We start from the raw sequence: 17,472 nt of genomic DNA, 5'->3' as shown, positions 1-17,472 counted from the left end.
ATTTGGAAAGTTGACAGTTTCCTTCTTTCTTTTCTAGGATTCCATAGACTTATTTCTTGGAAACTATTCAGTGGATGAATTAGAATCTCATAGTCCTTTAAGTGTTCCAAGGGATTGGAAATTCCTGGCAGTAAGTAACTTTATGATTTTTCAAGATGGGAAAAATTCTATCTGAAGATGTAGGAAACACCTCTGCTGAAACATTGTGTGCTGTTTCCCCCAAAGAGAAGACCAGAGTACAGAGAAAATAACTGCGTATTTGCTCTTTTGTGACTACTGTACATCCCTTTGTGTAAGGGCACACAAGGAACTGTGGAGAAGTAGAACTTCAGTCTTCTTATGATCAGGGAATTCGTAAATGAAAGGCAAAGTGTGTTTGGGATATTTGCTTTTCTTTTCTCCTTTGAGGAAAAAAAAAGACTTCACAGCTTTTCTGGGGTCTTATGCCAGATGAAAAAATTCCCTGGATGGAGGGAGGTCTGTTGTCCTGAAAGATAATTTCCCAGATTTGGAGCAGAACCATGCTTGCTTCGATCTCATAACTTTACCAGTATAAAGATTAGGTCACTGTGCTTGAACCCATAAATAGTGGTGTTTGATTTAAAAAAAAAAAAATCTTGTGTATTTAAGTTTGCAGAAGTTTTGCTCTTTTCCAGTCTAGGTGGACATGGATGATTTTATAGCCTCTAATTATTCCTAAAAAGCTGTGTCTTTCAATTGTATTTTTCAGTTGCCCATCATCATGGTTGTTGCCTTTTCAATGTGTATTATCTGTTTGCTTATGGCTGGTAAGTGTACTTTTGTTTCAGATTCTTTATATCACTTTTGAGACAGGTCTTAACTGTTTAGCTCTTGATGGCCTGAAATTTGCTAATTTGCCTTCTTACATTTATCTTTTAGAATGTTGAACTTGGTTGTTCATCTTGGGTGTTGGGTTCACTCAGTACTTGATGTCTACTTATTAAGTTTAATGAGTTTGATACTTGGGTTTATTTTTGTATGTGTGTGTGGTGCGGGGCAGCACTCTGCCACTAGGACACATCTCAATTCCTAGTAGTTTTCTGTTGTTGTTATTAGTGATAGTGGTAATTCTTTGTTTAAAATCTCCTTTTATTTTAAATTAGTATACAGGCTATCTGATATCAATTATGACATTCTCAGACAAAGTATCTTAGCGATTCTCCTTCTCCCTTATCTCCCCTGATCCCCTTCTGCTTTAATTACTGTTATTATATGAGGGATGCACATGTAGAAGTCAGGGAACAACTTTGTGGAATTAATTCTCTTTCTACTTTGACATCCAGGGATCAAACTCAGGTTGCTAGGCTTGAAAAACAAGTACCTTTACCTACTAAGCTATTTGACTGGCCCTGTTTTTTAACTTAACGTTTTTATAATTTTTTTCTTGTTACCAAACCATCATGTAATAATTATAGGGAACATAATTAGGCAAATATGAAAACTAAAGTTGCTATCCTGCCTTCTCGAGATAAGCTAACTCTTGTGTGAGTATGCGGCTTGTGTAAGGCCGTGAATGCAGTGGTACGTATGTTTAGCTCATCCTTGTACTGTGGGCTGTAGGGATCAAATTCAGATACCATGTTTGTATGACAATAGCCTTTACCCACTGAGCGATTTTGCTGGCCGTTAATCATATTTTGATGTTTGTTTCTTGAGACAGGTTCTCTCGATTTAGCTCTGGCTATCCTGAAACTTCTATGTAACGACTATCTTGATGGCATCCTGCAGATGCTGCTCCCCAGCCTCCCATGTCCTTTGTTCCTTCCTGGCTTTCTATAGCGCTCTCCGCACTTGTCTTCTGTCCTGTTCCTCATTAAAGTCATGAATATGAAGAAATTTGCTTTTTAGAGGTGGAATACCCTCCTGGTACACCTGGTAGAGCCACCATGTATTTTTCTGCACAGAATGATTTTCTCACTGTCTTTACCACCCAATCATCAGATTTTTGAGGGAGAGACCATTCTGTTCATTGTTTTGTCTGCTGTGTGTGGGCTGTAGTAAACTCTCACCGCCTTAGTCTCTAATGCCATCAGTGTGCATTTCTTAGGAGGAGGCTCAGTGCCATGCATTTCTGTCCTCAGCAGAGCTGAGCACTATAAACTGTTGGCAGAGCACAGAGTTTGTGGAGTAGAGGGAAGAAGCCACAATAACCTGACATCCTAGTTAGCAAACTTCTGCAAAGAGCCAGACAGTGAGCATTTTTGTCTCTGTAATATATTCTTTGTCCATCTAAAAATGCAAAACCCATTCTTACAGTAAAAACAGGAAAAGGGTATAGGAATTGCTTACAGTAATGATTGTGGTTCTATGTCAGGTTTTATGTCAGGAAAGAAAAAGGAACAAATCTAGTCAGCGTGTGCTGATTGCTCAGAGGCCAACAACTGGTTTCAGCCTCTCCCTGGATCCTCTGTCTTAGAAAACACTGCCCAGTGGGTGCCCGTTTCCTGGAGTCACTCCCGTTTATGAGTTTTTATTTTCACCACTAGTTAAAGAACTTCTGAAGAGATAAGAAAAGTTAATCCCGCATATGTCAAAACTCAGTAAAATTTGGTGCTCAGTGGTTAAGAGCAGAGGACCAGGTTCAAGTCATTTAAAACCCTCTGAAATTCCAGTCCCAGGGGATCTGATGCCCTCTTCTGGCCTCTTTGGGCACTATAAGCAATCACAGATATCATGCCAGCAAACACTTATAAGATAAAAATAAAATCTCAAATATTATCTTTTAAGAAAGAAAAGTTAATTCTAAGATCTTGGCCTGAGTGAAGTGAAGGATTCTGGGAAGTGTCTGGTAACTTCTGGTAGCTTCTAGGAAGCTCTGTTCTTGGCCTGGGAAGAAGCACAGGGGCACAGCGCTTGCTTAGCCTGCGTGCTTGAGGTTCTGGTTCAGGCCTGTCCTGGTTAGTTTTTGTCATAGTTGTTGTTTCATTTTATCTTTTTCCAACTTGGTACAAGCTAGAGTTACCTAGGAAGAGGGAACATCACTTGAGAAAATTTCTCCACCAGATTGGCCTGTAGGGAAGTCTGTGGGGCATTTTCTGGACTAATGATCGATGTGGGACGGCCTAGCACACTGTAGGCAGCCACCCCTGGGCAAGTGGGCCTGGGTTATATGGTGATGCAAACTGAGCAAGCCATGGGGAGTAGTCTAATAAGGAACATCCCTCCACGATCTCTGTTTCAATTTCTTCCTCTAGGTTTCTGCCTTGAGTTTCTGTCCTGACTTCCCTTCAGTGATGGACTGTAAAGTTAGGCCAAATAAAGCCTTTCCTTTCCAGGTTCTTTTGATTATGATATTTATCACAGTAATAGAAATAAAACCAGGACAAATTCCCAAACAAATACTAACTTGCCTTCTGCACAACTTTTAAGACTCGGCTATGAAAACTGATAATGTCAAATTTAGTAATATTTTTGAATAAAAAGATAGTGAATGCTGTGGACAGTAACTTGTGAGGTAATGCATGGGATAGGGTAGCTGATTTCCAGCCCTTGCTGTGGCTTTCTAGAAGGAACATAAATGTCAATAACCTCTGATGTGGTAGGAAGTCCAGAAGTGGTTTCCTTCCCTTGAACAATCTTACTGGCCATTTGACTCTGAATGTGTTTCTCTATAGTTGAGGCCAGCAGGTGCAGAGAAGTGTCAGCTCTTCAAAGAGAAAAATAGGTCTTTGCTCCGTGGATGCTGCTAACCTTCATAAACTCAACCAGCAGAGTTGTGTTAAATGCTGTTAAATGTTATGATTTATATAGTTAATTTATGATTTATATAGTTAATTTAAACATGTAACTTTAACTAAAATACACATTTTGTAATGTATTTTATAGGTATTTTTAAGCTATTAGTTTCCTGTGTTAGTAAAGAATTTAATCTCAATGATAATTATGTTTTTTTCTCTGGTCAGTTCCCTTAGTATTGCTGGGAACTTATCACAGAGGGAACAAGTTCTTAGAGTCTCACAGCTGATGGCTTATCGAGCCTTGAAGAGTTGAGATCCCTGGTTTAAACCTTAAGAGGTTCTTGTATTTTTTTTCCTGTGGACGTGCTAGTAACCTTTAGTGTGAAATTGTGGTATACAACTAACAGTTTTATCTGGCATCAACAATGATGCATTATCTCTTTTTAATATCAACAGGTGACACTTGGACAGAAACTCTGGCATATGTCCTCTTCTGGGGAGTTGCAAGCATTGGAACATTTTTTATTATTCTTTACAATGGCAAAGATTTTGTTGATGCTCCTAGATTGGTCCAGAAAGAAAAGATAGACTGAATTTGTGTTTGTGGAAAGCGGCTTGGCTTGGAAGATTCCATGATGCAGAACTGGAGTCTTTACTGACCTGCTTTCCACAGAAGTCCCAAGGTCTCCTCAAAGCATTTATCCAAAAGCTCCTCTTGTGGTCTGGGCTGGGTGATGTCTTAGGATTGATCTGTAATTACTGCTTCAATGATCTCTTTACTGTTGGGATGGTTATATTTATAATTTGAAGCTATACTATAATTCAAATGTAGCTTAAATTCAGCTCACAGATCAGAAGAAATCTATTCGCTGTCAAGTTAATCAAAAGTTCACAGATAAGTAATATATTTTAAAATTTTAACTTCTTTCATTATTTAAGACAGTAAAATTATTTTTCTAGCTCTGTTTCATTATTGTCATTGCAAAGCAGCCACTGTTAGCAGCATATTTTCCATATATCTTTGGACTTAAACGTTTAATAATACGCTAATCCTACTATGTTTCTAGAATGTAATGTCTCTTACAAGTATCAGGTAGTTTGATAAGGAGTAATTTCACAGGAGGGAAGAGGAGACCAGGATCTAGAGCTGTTTGAAGTTTCTGGTAGCTGCCTCCTGGCTTCAGCTGCTCTTGTGCCCCTGCAGCTTACGTGTCATGAAAAGTTCAGATAGATTTTATCTTTTTTAGAAGGTGTAAATGAAATCAAAGAATGTAAGAATGTAAAGTCTGTCTCTTATGCTAAAAGGTCCAAAGTCGCCTCATTTTAGGAACTGCTCTATTGCGGAAAGTACACCAGACTGGCCGGCTGCTTCCTCTCATATCTGTGGGGACCTTTTTATTTCTTCTCTCTTTTTTGGTTACTCCTTGAGACATGCAGGCCTAGATTTTGATTCACACTTGGGGTAGCAACTGCTTTTCCGTGCATGGTACTCTTGCTTTCTCACTTTGTCAAGGTTTTTGTTGGCTGTCAATAAGTGTCTGAAATTTAGTGCTTCCAGGTAGCCACAGTTCTCCAAATCAAGGACCAACTTTAATTTATGCATAAAACAGACTGAAAACTGCTCTTCAGAAGCTGTGCATAGTTGTAATTGTAAGACAGGTTATATATTAAAATTGTAATTATGAGGTTTAGATATTAGAACAGTATATAAGGTAGTATCATTGCGCTATCTTAAAGCAATTCAGTTAAACACTGCTATGGTACATCAGTGTTTTGCTTAAAAATATGTAGAGTTTTTTTCTAATAGTACCTTATGTTGTCCTTAAATATTTCTAAAAGCGCCTTTAACATTACCTTTTTTCAACATTATCTTTTATAAACAATAAGAGTTATTGCTTTTAGAAACTCTGGGAAAATCCTGTGTAGCTTAAAATCAGTCATTAAAACTCACAGTAAGGTAAGTAAGTAGCCACCTGCTCTGACATGTAAATAGCAAATTTGTCCAAAGGTGGAATATTGATGCCCAGTCCACGTCTACTATAATTATTATTCAGATGTCATTGAGCATTTCACAGTACATACTTCATGTCAACAGCTACAGCAAACACCAAATCTGCACCACTAATGTCCTTGGAAATTGGGTTAGGCTGCAAGTGATCAATGTTTTAGAGCCCTGCAATGATTTAGTTTAATTCATGTACTGTACGTCCATATGCAAAATAAAATGCCATATTCTTTCTTAACCACTGTTGGTGTTGTTTCTGTATTTTTATCAGAGGTGGTATTTTTTTTTTATCTTAAAGCAATGTTTGGTCATTATAGAAGTACTAGTCATTATAAGTAAGCAAGGAAACCAATAGCTTCTAAACTGTTTTCCAGTGATGATCACCTAAGACATTTTTATATCTTTATCATTATTTTTTATAGATAAAACTAAGACAACATTTAGTAATACATAACATTTACTGAGATTTAATGTCTATAAGAATATCTCCACTTCCAAGTTATAATTTGTTTCAAATTATAATAAAGGTTTAATATAAAGGTTTTAGGGTGATAAGGAAGTATGGGTGGATAAGTGATGCAGGTTGCAACTGATAAACGGGAAAATAGTACATATTGAAAAGTATTTTCAGGGCTGGGGATGTGGCTCTGTTGGTAGAGCACTTAGCTGGTATGCATGAAACCCTGGGCACAATCCCAGTACTCTAAAAGACCTGGCATGGTGACCCACACCTGTAATCCCAGCACGTCAACAAAATGTGGTAGGTAATTAGTTAGTGAGGATTTAAAGCCTGTTCCAGCATACCTGATTTTCCTTTTACCCTTTTGTTGTTGGTTGTTGCTTTAAATTTATAAATTTTTGCCTATGTATACTTATGGATCCTTTGAACTCAGTCTTCATTATCAGTGGTTATATCTGGAATCCATGTCAGCTAGTGCCCATTGATGGAAAGAAGGCTGTACATGGATGAGGGCCCTTGTGAGGGATATGTATGTTTCAAGGATTTCATCCTCCTCACACCTTTAAAAATAAAATTTAATCATATTTGAGATTTACAACATATGGACTATGTAGTAAATGTACAGTATACTAGAGCAGATTACCGCATCATCTCACAGTTCATTTTGGTCAGAGTGAAATCAGATTTAACAAAATCTTATTTGGTTTTATTGTGTCACATACTGTGATTTCTAGATTTGCATCCTCTACTTTTGAATTCTTTCATCTATAGCTCATTATTTTCCTCCTTTTCTACTACCAAGGAGCAAGAGTCAAGTCACATGTAAGGTGATATCCGTTAGACTAAAATAAATGGATTTATCAATATGTTCTAACTGCTAAAAGAAAGAAATCTGCCAGTCAAGAAAACCATATCCAGCAAAGTTACACTTCAGTGGTGAAGCAAAACACTTTCCTCAACAAGAGAAAGCAGAGGAAATTAATCACCATTAGAAGCTCCTTCAGGAAATACTGAAAGGTCAGGTGTCTGTAATCCAAGCATTGGACAGAGTGAAGTCAGGACTGTTTCAACCCATTGTAGTGTTGATTGCTCCTTGAGACTCATACCTACTCCCTCTGCCATCCTGAGGCAGTGGGTGCACATGGCCTCAGAAATGCCATGTCATGAGGGCAGGCTGAGGCTCCAGGGAACGTCAGCATGGTGAAGCTGTGCCTGGAGGATCACAGATTCTAGTCTAGCCTAAAATGAACAGGTGCAGACCAAACCTGGGGTACAGACATACCAAGACTCCATCACAACAACAGAAAAGCAAATGATAGAGGTAAATTTGTAAGCCAGTATCTCGTTACTGTAATGGTGGTATGTAAACATTTGATATTTCTAGAATGAAAGCTAAAGGTCGAAATGATGAAAAGTACCTACTATGAGTTGACTATGTAACACAAAAGGGTATAAATTCTGGCAACAAAAGTATACATTATGGAATATAAAAAGTCTGTAGTATTTATGGCCAAAGTTAGGTTTCTGTCAGCATGATACAGAAAATTAAATTTTCTTTGCAGATTCAGGAAGCAGAAAGTAAAGTAACTAACTGAGGAACATCTACCTTAGGAAGGAGCTGTAGAACAGTGAGTGCTGATAGTAAGTCCCTGAGAGGTCCGCTTCAGGCCATAGGAAAGTTTGCTCTGCTCTTGAAGTGGCACATGAAGAAAGTCCCCAGGGCTACCAGAGGGATGCATATGGTAGAGGAGGCCACCAGAAGCCCAATGACGGCGAGTGCATATGTAGGGTAGTCCTTGGTAACCACATGACCCTGCAAGAGAGACAGGAGAAACCTTCACTAGTCTTAAGACTCCAGTCTCCATTCCAGAAAAGGAAGGGAAATGGGTGAGTTGTATTTAGGTTGACCATGAAATATCCCTCCTGCCTTCCTCAGACTTGGGTGCCTACCTTCTCTAGCTATGCAGTTCGACTTTGAAAGGCTCTGAAGCTAACTGGGGAAGTAGGTAATTGGGGACTGTTCCTTGGGTTATTCGGTCTCTGGAGGATTCCACTCTGTTTTCTGACCATTTGGGAGTGAAGGAAAACCACTCTGGTGCACATTCTGGTTGCTGTGATATTCTGCCCAAGTCAATAACGTGACTCTGAAACTGACTCAAGTCTTTTTTCCTCCCTGCATTATGCCAGGAGTTTGGTTGGTTTTATAACGGGTGGGAATGTGCCTGTAGACCAGCACTTCGTGTGACAGTAAGCCTGCACCAAAACCACCCTCAGAAAGAGCCATTCCAACATGTAAGGCTCCTATGAAAGAAGAACAGCATCTCTACAATGGTGTCCTCACCATGTAGGGGAAGGTTCCCTGGGATGCTGTGGGCGACTCTTACTCTCTCCTGCATCATGGCTAACCGCTCACAGCCCCGTTCTGCTGTATGAGACTGAGCATCTGGGAAACATCTCGATGAAGTTCCCACACCACAGCAATGGTTCCCTGGGTTCTGCCCTATTCCCCAGCCTGCAGGATCGTCAGGTACCTGAGTGGCGTCCCAGGCTTGGTACTGCAGCGTTCCTGTGATGATGTAGTCGCTCAGGTAGAAGATAAAGAGGCCGATGATGAGCAGTGGACTCACAAATGCCCACATGGACTTCCAGTACCAGTTGAGGGTGCGGCCGGTCATGGCCTCAAGGTCACTTCCAAATCTGTTTGGACCACAAGGAGAGAACCTGGGCTTATTCATACTCTGGAGGTAGGGGCTCCAGTTTCCATGCCCTCTTCCCTTAAGAAGATGCTGTCCTGGTTATTAATGATGTTTGAATGTGTCCCTGAACCCATCTGATCCTTTCCTTGGTGAGGTGTTGAGGTGAAGGGAAAAGGGCTGAGGCTCTGCCTTTGGGAGGATGACCAGTAAAGAACGGTCATGGGACATCTCCCTGGTGTTAGCTTCCAGAGGTCCCCAGGTGTGGACCAGAGGCTACTTCCCAAAAAAGGTGAGAGCAGGGTACATCGGGGAGGGAAATGCCAGTCCTCTCAGTCCACAGGGCTAGGGTGACATTGCCTCTCTGCTTGCTCACTCTGTCCGTTAGTGATGGTTCCAAGTATCCTCTACTGACCCCTAGAAATGGTCTCAGAACAGCATCTTTTTCGTGGAAGAGCAGTTAAGACTGGAGCAAGAGCTGGGGGCCTGAGGTTCTGAAGGACTCTTTCTTCCCCCTCCTTGCAGGATGACTAGAAAAACAAGGTCTGAGACTAGTGGTTCTCAGCAGGTGGTCCTCAGAACACCAAGGAAAGTGCTAGAAATATCAATTGTTACACTTTGTCCCAGACCTTAGCCAGATACCAAATTAAGGAGGTCCTGTAATCCTCATTTCATCAGGCCCCAGATGGACATTCCATCACCTGGAAGGCTGAAAACATCTCAGTGTTGGGCAGGGAGCCAGGGTAGAAATCTGATGTCTGATGTCTATTAAGTCAAAATTCCTAACTGGACTTTGACCTGGGTTCTTGCAGACCCTAATGCTGGTGGATGATCAGCGTATCTAGGTCTGGAGGCTGAGTCCTTGTCCAGAAAGAATGCTGTGATAAAAAGTGGAAAACAGGAAATGGAAAGAAGTTATTGGATGCAGGCAAACTGAGGAAGCAAGAGATAACTGAGATCTGAGGGCAAAGAAGCATCTAGAAGCAATGTATCTATTGAAGAAGGATGATTTTCTTAAGAGTGCAGCCCTGCAGCCTCTCTGCCCCACGTAGAAGGCAGGGTCTGCAGTCTCACCTCTTTAGCCCATATACGTAGCACACAGCTATGGTCTCCATCAGCACAATGAGCAGCAGGGACAGGGTGGCTGCATAGTCATTGAATATGTCAAACCAGTAGTTCCCGGACTCCATGGTGAACACCATACCAATGGCACAGTTGATGAGGCACACCAGACCTGGAACGCAAGATCACTGCTCATTTCTCTGAGTCTCCCTGCCTCTCAAATCCCATGCTATATGCCAGCAGGAGCCACAGGTCCCTAGACACACCACTTTGGAGGGTAGATTTGTCCACAGGAGCTGTAGGAGCTTCTCGGTAGGGGATGTCAGCTCAAGGAAAAAGCAGTTGGGGGCATTGCATACCAGCTTAGGCTACAGAGACCCAGTCCCAAGGAGGATGTCAAGTGCTGAGTAAAGAGTAGCTTCCAGTGGGTAGTTAGAACATGAAGACTAGATGGGGCCTTGTTTTGCCCATCCTGGATGTGGAATTACAGAATTATCGGAGGTAGAGGTGGCTGGCTGCAGGGTACTCATGACCCCTGGTTGGGTAGGATGACAGTGAAGGTATTGAATAGGCATCATGGAAAAGGCTAGTTCCTTTGTTAACAGCCTCACAATCAAAATGCAAGAAGTGGTGTGTCTGATACAATGGTGTATCAGACAGGACTGACAACAGCATAGTGGAGCTCACTGACAGGTTTTGAATGTCAACAGCAGGCCCAGATTATCCTTTTCAATGACTTTCAGGAACAGAGAGAAAAACTAGTAAGTAGCATTAGTAATCGGGAACAGGGTGATCTGATTGGATGTTTATTGCATGGAGAGTATGTGGAAGGAGCTCCTCCTGGTGTGGGAACAGGTCATGCATTAAAACAAAACCTGATGTGGGCTCTCAAAGCCTGGAGACCTATGAGTGCAGGCTGGAGAGTTGTCACCTTTTCCCAAGGGTAGGCTGACTGCCTCATTTCCCTGGGATGTGGTGAGTTCTTAGTCTCACATAGGGCTGAGTAGCACAGTCTTGCAGGAAGGAGCACAGCTAGACTCCTACAGTCCTTCTGGAGCTGCCTCAGAAACACGTGGCTCCTGAGGAAGCCCCTCCACTGGTTGTCTTGCATTTTCCCACCCGCCCATGCTCTGCCTCCACTGCCTGGTGTCCTGACCTGAAATGGCCTCCCTGGGCAGGTAGCTGGAGATGGCCTTGCTGTCAGTCAGAGGGGTGAGGATGGCCACTGTGTTTCCAAGCATGCTTCCCATACCCATCGTCAGCAGCATGAAGAAGTAGAGCACTGACCACAGCTGGGGCACGTACATGTTTTTAATAGCCTCAGTGAAGACGATGAAGGCCAGGCCTGTGCCCTGGACAGCCTGCAAGTGGTAAAATGATACCAGTTACATGCCTTGATAGTCTCTTTACACATGTTCAATGTTGGGACCTTGGAGCTGGTCACATAATGAATCTGTTTTCTTTACCTCAGAGCCCAGGTTTAGAGGCTCACCCGGACTGAAGAGAACACACACACACTCAATGTGATGAACTTTCTGTCAGTACTGAACCCTGCATTCCCCTTCCTGTCCCAACTTATATTTTAGATAAAATATTACAAAATCAAAAACATCTGGGTCTTTGTTTTCAGTGCTGAAACTGAGGAAATGTGGGGATTCCTGGCAGGGTTGCTTGGTGGTCACATGCCTATGTTGGTAATCTGCTACAGAAGCTGAGTCTACTTTTAAAAAAAAATTATATTTTATGTGTGAGTGCTGCATGAGTGCTTTGCATATATACCTGCATGCCAGAAGAAGGCATCAGATCCTATTATAAATGGTTGTGAGTCACCGTGTGGCTGCTGGGAATTGCACTCCGAACTTCCGGAAGAGTAGCCAGTACTCTTAACCTGAGCCATCTCCCTAACCCTGAGTCTACTAGTTGTGCTTAAAGTCAAATCCCTTTTGACACCAGTAAAGGGTCCAGAGTGGGTGAGTTTAGACTAGCCACAGGACTACTAGAAATTAAGCCATGAACTCACATATAAGGGTTTACAAAGCCACAGGAAGGTGAGACATTGTCAGCAAGAATGACAAACATTTAGAACGTCCCTCTTCAAGGATGACATATGTTTGCCATTCAGACATGCTATGGATGGTTTGTTGGTTAGGTTTTTTGAGACGAGGTTTCTCGGTGTAACAGCCCTGGCTGCCCTGGAACTCACTCTGTAAACCAGGTTGTCCTTGAACTCACAGAGATCCACCTGCCTCTGCCTTCCAAGCACTGGGATTAAAGGTGTGAGCCACCACTGCTGACTGGACTGAATTCTTAATGTTGAAACTTCTACCCTCAAAGTGACTGCAGTTCAGACAAAGCCTTTAGGGAGTCACTAAAGTAAGGCTTAAAAGGTGGCATCCCAGTCAGTGCTATCACTGATCCTGGAAGCAAAGTCTCACCAGAAACCAGCCTTGAGAAGTATGACAAATATCTGTTGTTTCGCCACCAATCTCTGAATTTTTTATAGGAACCTGATGGACTGACATAATACAGACCAATTTAATGGCGTATCAATGGTGCTGATCATAAGGACGCATACAACTGTAAATAGTAAAATATATTAAACGTTGTTTTGTGTGTCATTCTTACTATTGCCGCAGTTTCTGAAAGTGAGGGGACCTTTTTCACCCAGTTGGGATTTTTCCAGGGTCCTAAGAGGCTGGACACTCCGAATCATTAAAGACTGGCCCAAGGCAGTGATGTGGTTCATTGTCTCTTGCAAATGAAAATTAAAGATGCTGCCTTTATTAAGAATTATTTTAGAGGACTGGGCGTGGTGGCTCATGACTTTAATTTCATTACTCAAAGGAGGCAGAGGCAGGCAGATCAAGGCCAGCCTGGTCTACAGAGTAAGTTCTAGGATGGCCAGGGCTACACAGAGAAACCTTGAAACCCTGTCTCCAAAAACCAAAACTACAGGAAAGTAAGAAAATATGAAAAAGTGAGAGAAATCCCAAGAGTGGGAAGGGTTTCTGTAGAAAGGAGCTGCGGGCAGGCCTGCTTTTCGTCCTGCCCGGCTCCTGCATGGCTAGCTTAGCCCCAGAAATAACAACACACAAATTGTATTCATTTAAGCACTGCCTGGCCCATTATCTCTAGAGAGTTAGTTACTGACTAACTCTCATATCTTGATATTAACCCATTTCTAATAATCTGTGTAATCGTGGTGGCTTACCGGAAAAGATTCAGCATATCTGACCTGGTGGCTGGCTCCATGGCTTCTGGCTCATAGCCCTCTTCCCAACATTTTGTTCTGTTTACTCCGCCTACCTAATTTTCTGTCCTATCAAGGGGCCAAGGCAGTCTCTTTATTGACCAATGAAAATAACACAATAGACAGATAACCCTCCTCCATCAGGTTTCCAAGAGGAAAATGTTGAATTTCTTTTGTCCAGTCTTTTTATAGCACAATGGCAGAGGATGAATAAAGACTCTGTTGAGATTACTTAATTCTCTGGGCTATCATGGGTCCACACACTATGTGCATGTCCTCCTGGCCCAATCAGGGAGACACAGACACAGTCCATCTAGTACCCATGCAACTAGGGGTGGTTCAAGCCCCTGTATGTTCATCTGTGTCTCCAGCTCTGTTACTGCCCTTGACTTTCTATTAGTCATTAGCTGGTATTGCTACCTTAGACTTTTCAGGTGTCTCAAGAGCTGTTAATTAGACCAAGAAGTGTTCTCACATTTACATGACCAACTTGTATCTTTACCATGGCAGATAATTAACTATCACAGTCACCTAGGTGGAATCCTGTTAGGAGAAACCTTCTATCTACACTTGCAATTTAGTTTTAATTAGCTTCATTAGAAGCAAGAATTTATGAAAGAACAACAGTTCCTCAAGGACTTTGGAGGGGGCAGCCTATCTGCATCACTGACTCAGAGCCTTTCCCTTATCTCTCTAGCTTGGTTATCTCATACCCACCCATAAGCTTTCCTATTCATCTTAGTGTTCCAGGCTTTGCTGTCTTGACCCTTAATCTTTTTAACACTAACCTCTGTTCTCACTACAACACGTGCGGCAAACTTGCAGCCTTCAGGGAGCTAACTCCTGTGTCCTGTGAGCCAGTCTTTCTCTCAGGGTCAGAGGTAAAGGAGTCCTCTAGTCCTCTAGTCCTCTAGTCTCTCGTTTTCCTGCTTAAGGCCACTATTATAATAGCTATGTATAAAGTGTTAAAGTCATAAATAACAACACTAGTATCTAGAAATGGATATTATTGAAACGAACATAGTGTTGTAAATGACAATGTGAAATTGCTGAAATATCCAAGTGAAACACCAGATCTGATGCCACTGAAGAGAAAAGGAGTGAACTGGGAGATACATAGACAGTTGTAGCTAAGAGACAGAAAAAATAAATCTATAATAAAAATCAATACAACTAACCTGAAAAAGTAGATCAAAATAATAAAGAGGCTTATATAATAGTTTACAAATTTTAAGATATGAAGTTCCAAAGGGCGGGGGGCAGGGAAGCAGTGGTTAAGAGATAAATTTTTGAGTTTTTCAAATTTTTAAGAAACATGGTCCATAGATCAGAAAACCTGACACCACTTAGGTTTAGATTGAGCAAATAAGGCTACATCCACACCACTGAGAGGGCCAAAGACAAGGGGAAGATCATAACACGGTTCAGACAAAACTGCTTGCTAACAAAAGATGAAAGAATTAACAACAATGGAAGACAGATATTGTTGAATACATTGTTGAAAGAAAATTGTTAACCTGAATTTTTTACTTGTGGGCCAAACAGATATTTACATACAAACTAAACATGAACATATTTTCTGTTGAGAATGCATCTCAAAAGGAAGATATTTTAAGGGAGGATCCCCAAACCCTAAAGTCTATAATGCAAAAAGGAATGGTAAATAAAATGGCAAACATTTAGGTGTGAATATAATCTGCATAAAATAACCAAGAGGTCCAACCTGTGGCCTATAAATTGGATGTGGATTATTCCTTGTCCTCTTTTGTGAGTCAATTATTATCCAACTTTTGATTTTAAGTTTGCATGGAAATGTCTCAAGAAGAGATTTCAGGGTGAGGCTAAGCAGTCAAAGGTCTGTGCTACCAAGTCTGACAACCTGAGTTCAGTTCCTAGGAGGGAGAGGCTAAAGTCTTCAACTTGTCCTCTGACTTGAACTCCTTCTTTGTGGAACATGTGCACACATCCCAATGAGTGTAACAAATTCAAATTCAAAATGAAAAGCAATGAAGGAGGGAAGAGTCAAAGACTCTCAGGTTTCAATGGCAAAAACAGAGTCTTGGAGAGAAGAGTGAGCAAGAATAAAAGATGGAGGCCTTAAGGCTAGAGTTACAGCCTGTGGTGTGATGTGCGCCATGCCTTGAGCTGATGCAGCAGGGCCTGGGCCTGAGTCACCACAAGAAAGCGTTGCCTTCCCCATGAAATCACCTGGAATTTCTCCTCAGACTAAACAAAATCCTGTCTAATCAAACACAAAAATTAAGCAGTTTTCAATTTTTTTTTGGCAACCAGAGCCACAGGCCTTTTGTTGTCCCTATTCTTGAAGAGTAGTCTCTGAAATTAATCTCTAAGAATGTGTTTAAATATTAAAAATGATACAAATAGGCCCACTCTCAATTTCACTTACATTGTTGTTGGAATCTTAGTGCAATGAAAAAAAAGATATGAAGTACAGACATTTAAAAGAAAAATAGAGTTGGCCAGGGTAGTGAATGTCTGTATTCCCACCACCTGGAAGATGGAGGCAGGAGTATCATGAGATCAAGACAAGCCTGGACTATGAGATTCTTCTCAAAATGAAAATAAAAGGGGCAGGAAGAGAGAATATGGGGAGAAGGAGGAACACTCCAATCAAATGGGGGTGAGGAAACAAGCAGGGGTTGATATCCTAATAGCTGACAAAATAGACTTTGAACTAGCACTAGTCAGAAGAGAAAGAAGGGTACTTCATTCTAATTAAGGGGGCAATTAGCATTAACATTACTCTCCCAAATAATACACCAAACTCTGGTGAATCCAATTTCATTAAAAGTGTACTAAAATTAAAGGCATAGGTTAACATCAAATAGTGGGTGTTCTCAATACCCCACTTTCTGCAATGGATGGGTCATCTGGATACAGAGTAAGCAAAGAAACATCCAAATTAAATGCTATCATACATCAAATGACCCTAACATTTCTACAGAATATTCCTTCCAAACACCAAAGACTATACATTCTACTCAGCAGCACACATAAGCTTCTCTAAAATAGAATACATCCTGGGATATAAAACAAAACTTAACAAATTCAGGAAGACCAAACTAACTCTGCATAGCCCATCTGACCACTATGCAATAAAACAAAACTGAAAGCAAAAAAGTCACTAGTAAATATACAAATTAATAGAGATTAAACAACTCATCACTGAATGGGGAGTATGTCAAAGAAAAATCAGAAAATAAAAAGAATTAAGTCATATGGGGGGAAGTTAGAATTCTAAGTGCATATATTAAAGAACAAATAAGTGACTTAATGGCAAAGCTCAGAAATTTTGAAAAGTAATAGTAGTTACTTTTCTATTGTCATGAAAAATGATGACCAAGGCAACTTATAAAAGAAAGTGCTTAGTTTGGGCATCACAACTACAATGGGTTAGAGTCCATGACCATCATGGGGGAGCAGGGCCACAGACAGACAGGCATGGTGCTGGAGTAGTAGCTGAGAGTTTACATATCGATCCACAGCATGAGACACAGCTCACTGGGAATGGTCTGGGCTTTTAAAACCCCAAAGCCTTCTCCCAGTTACACACCTCTTTCAACAAGGCCACACCTTCTTTGTAAACTATAAATTTTGTATTTCTTTTCCTCACTTGCTCTTTTTTGATCATGACCTGCCTAAGAATGAATACTAATAACCATGCAATAGAAGCAATATTAGGCTGTCTTGAAATCTCCTTTGCCAATAAAATTAGTGCAAAACTCTTCAGTTTAGCCTCAATCAACAATAACAACAACAACAAAACCCAGCATGGCCAGTCCTATTACAAAAATAACCTACGCTAGAGTACCAAAAGTCCTAGCTACTTTCCTATAATGACAAGACACCCTGACCAAAGCAACTTATAAAAGAAAGCATTTAGTTTGGAGCTTAAAATTCCAGAGGGTTAGAATCCATGACTCTCTTGGCAGGGAGCATGGCAGGCAGGCAGGTAGGCATGTGCTGGGGCAGTAGTGACATCTTGATGCAGAAACATTTAACAGACAGAAAACTGGGGATGCATAGAGTTTTGAAACCTCAAAGCCTGCCCCCAGTGGCACACCTCCTCCAACAAGGCCACACCTCCTCCAGCAGTTCTACCAACTAGAGCCAAGCATTCAAATATGTGAGCCTACTGGGGCCATTCTTATTCTAACTACCATAATATGAATATTTTGTTCTATTTTTTTTATGGAAACTACTGTGTTGGTTACTTATCAGTGTGAGTAAAATCACCAACAAAACAACTGAAGTAAGGGAAGGTTTACTTTGACTCACAGATT

The 17,472-nt window shown here is 41.1% G+C and overlaps 2 protein-coding genes across 4 annotated transcripts in view; one reads left to right on the top strand and one right to left on the bottom strand.

Annotated features, from left to right (window-relative positions):
- Sacm1l (SAC1 like phosphatidylinositide phosphatase) overlaps positions 1–5,941 on the top strand; it is a 59,271-nt gene extending 53,330 nt beyond the window's left edge. Inside the window, exons 18-20 of the mRNA XM_087905119.1 lie at positions 38–130; positions 731–788; positions 4,155–5,941. Coding sequence (XP_087761245.1) covers positions 38–130; positions 731–788; positions 4,155–4,291 — 288 coding nt within the window. The 3' untranslated portion in view covers positions 4,292–5,941. The remainder of the gene's footprint in view (positions 1–37; positions 131–730; positions 789–4,154) is intronic.
- Positions 5,942–6,720: 779 nt separating this feature from the next.
- The window catches only part of LOC125393742 (sodium- and chloride-dependent transporter XTRP3B), a 34,103-nt gene continuing 23,351 nt past the window's right edge, over positions 6,721–17,472 (bottom strand). For all 3 annotated transcript variants that reach the window (XM_087905114.1, XM_087905117.1, XM_087905115.1), the window contains exons 8-11: positions 11,075–11,279; positions 9,931–10,090; positions 8,695–8,860; positions 6,721–7,976 (exon numbers count right to left, since the gene is read on the bottom strand). In XM_087905114.1, coding sequence (XP_087761240.1) covers positions 7,827–7,976; positions 8,695–8,860; positions 9,931–10,090; positions 11,075–11,279 — 681 coding nt within the window. In that variant the 3' untranslated portion in view covers positions 6,721–7,826. The remainder of the gene's footprint in view (positions 7,977–8,694; positions 8,861–9,930; positions 10,091–11,074; positions 11,280–17,472) is intronic.

The sequence above is a fragment of the Myodes glareolus genome, chromosome 4 (assembly GCF_982192425.1).
Source record: "Myodes glareolus chromosome 4, mMyoGla1.1, whole genome shotgun sequence".
NCBI lineage: Eukaryota > Metazoa > Chordata > Mammalia > Rodentia > Cricetidae > Myodes > Myodes glareolus.
This window is presented reverse-complemented; position numbering and strand designations above follow the sequence as displayed.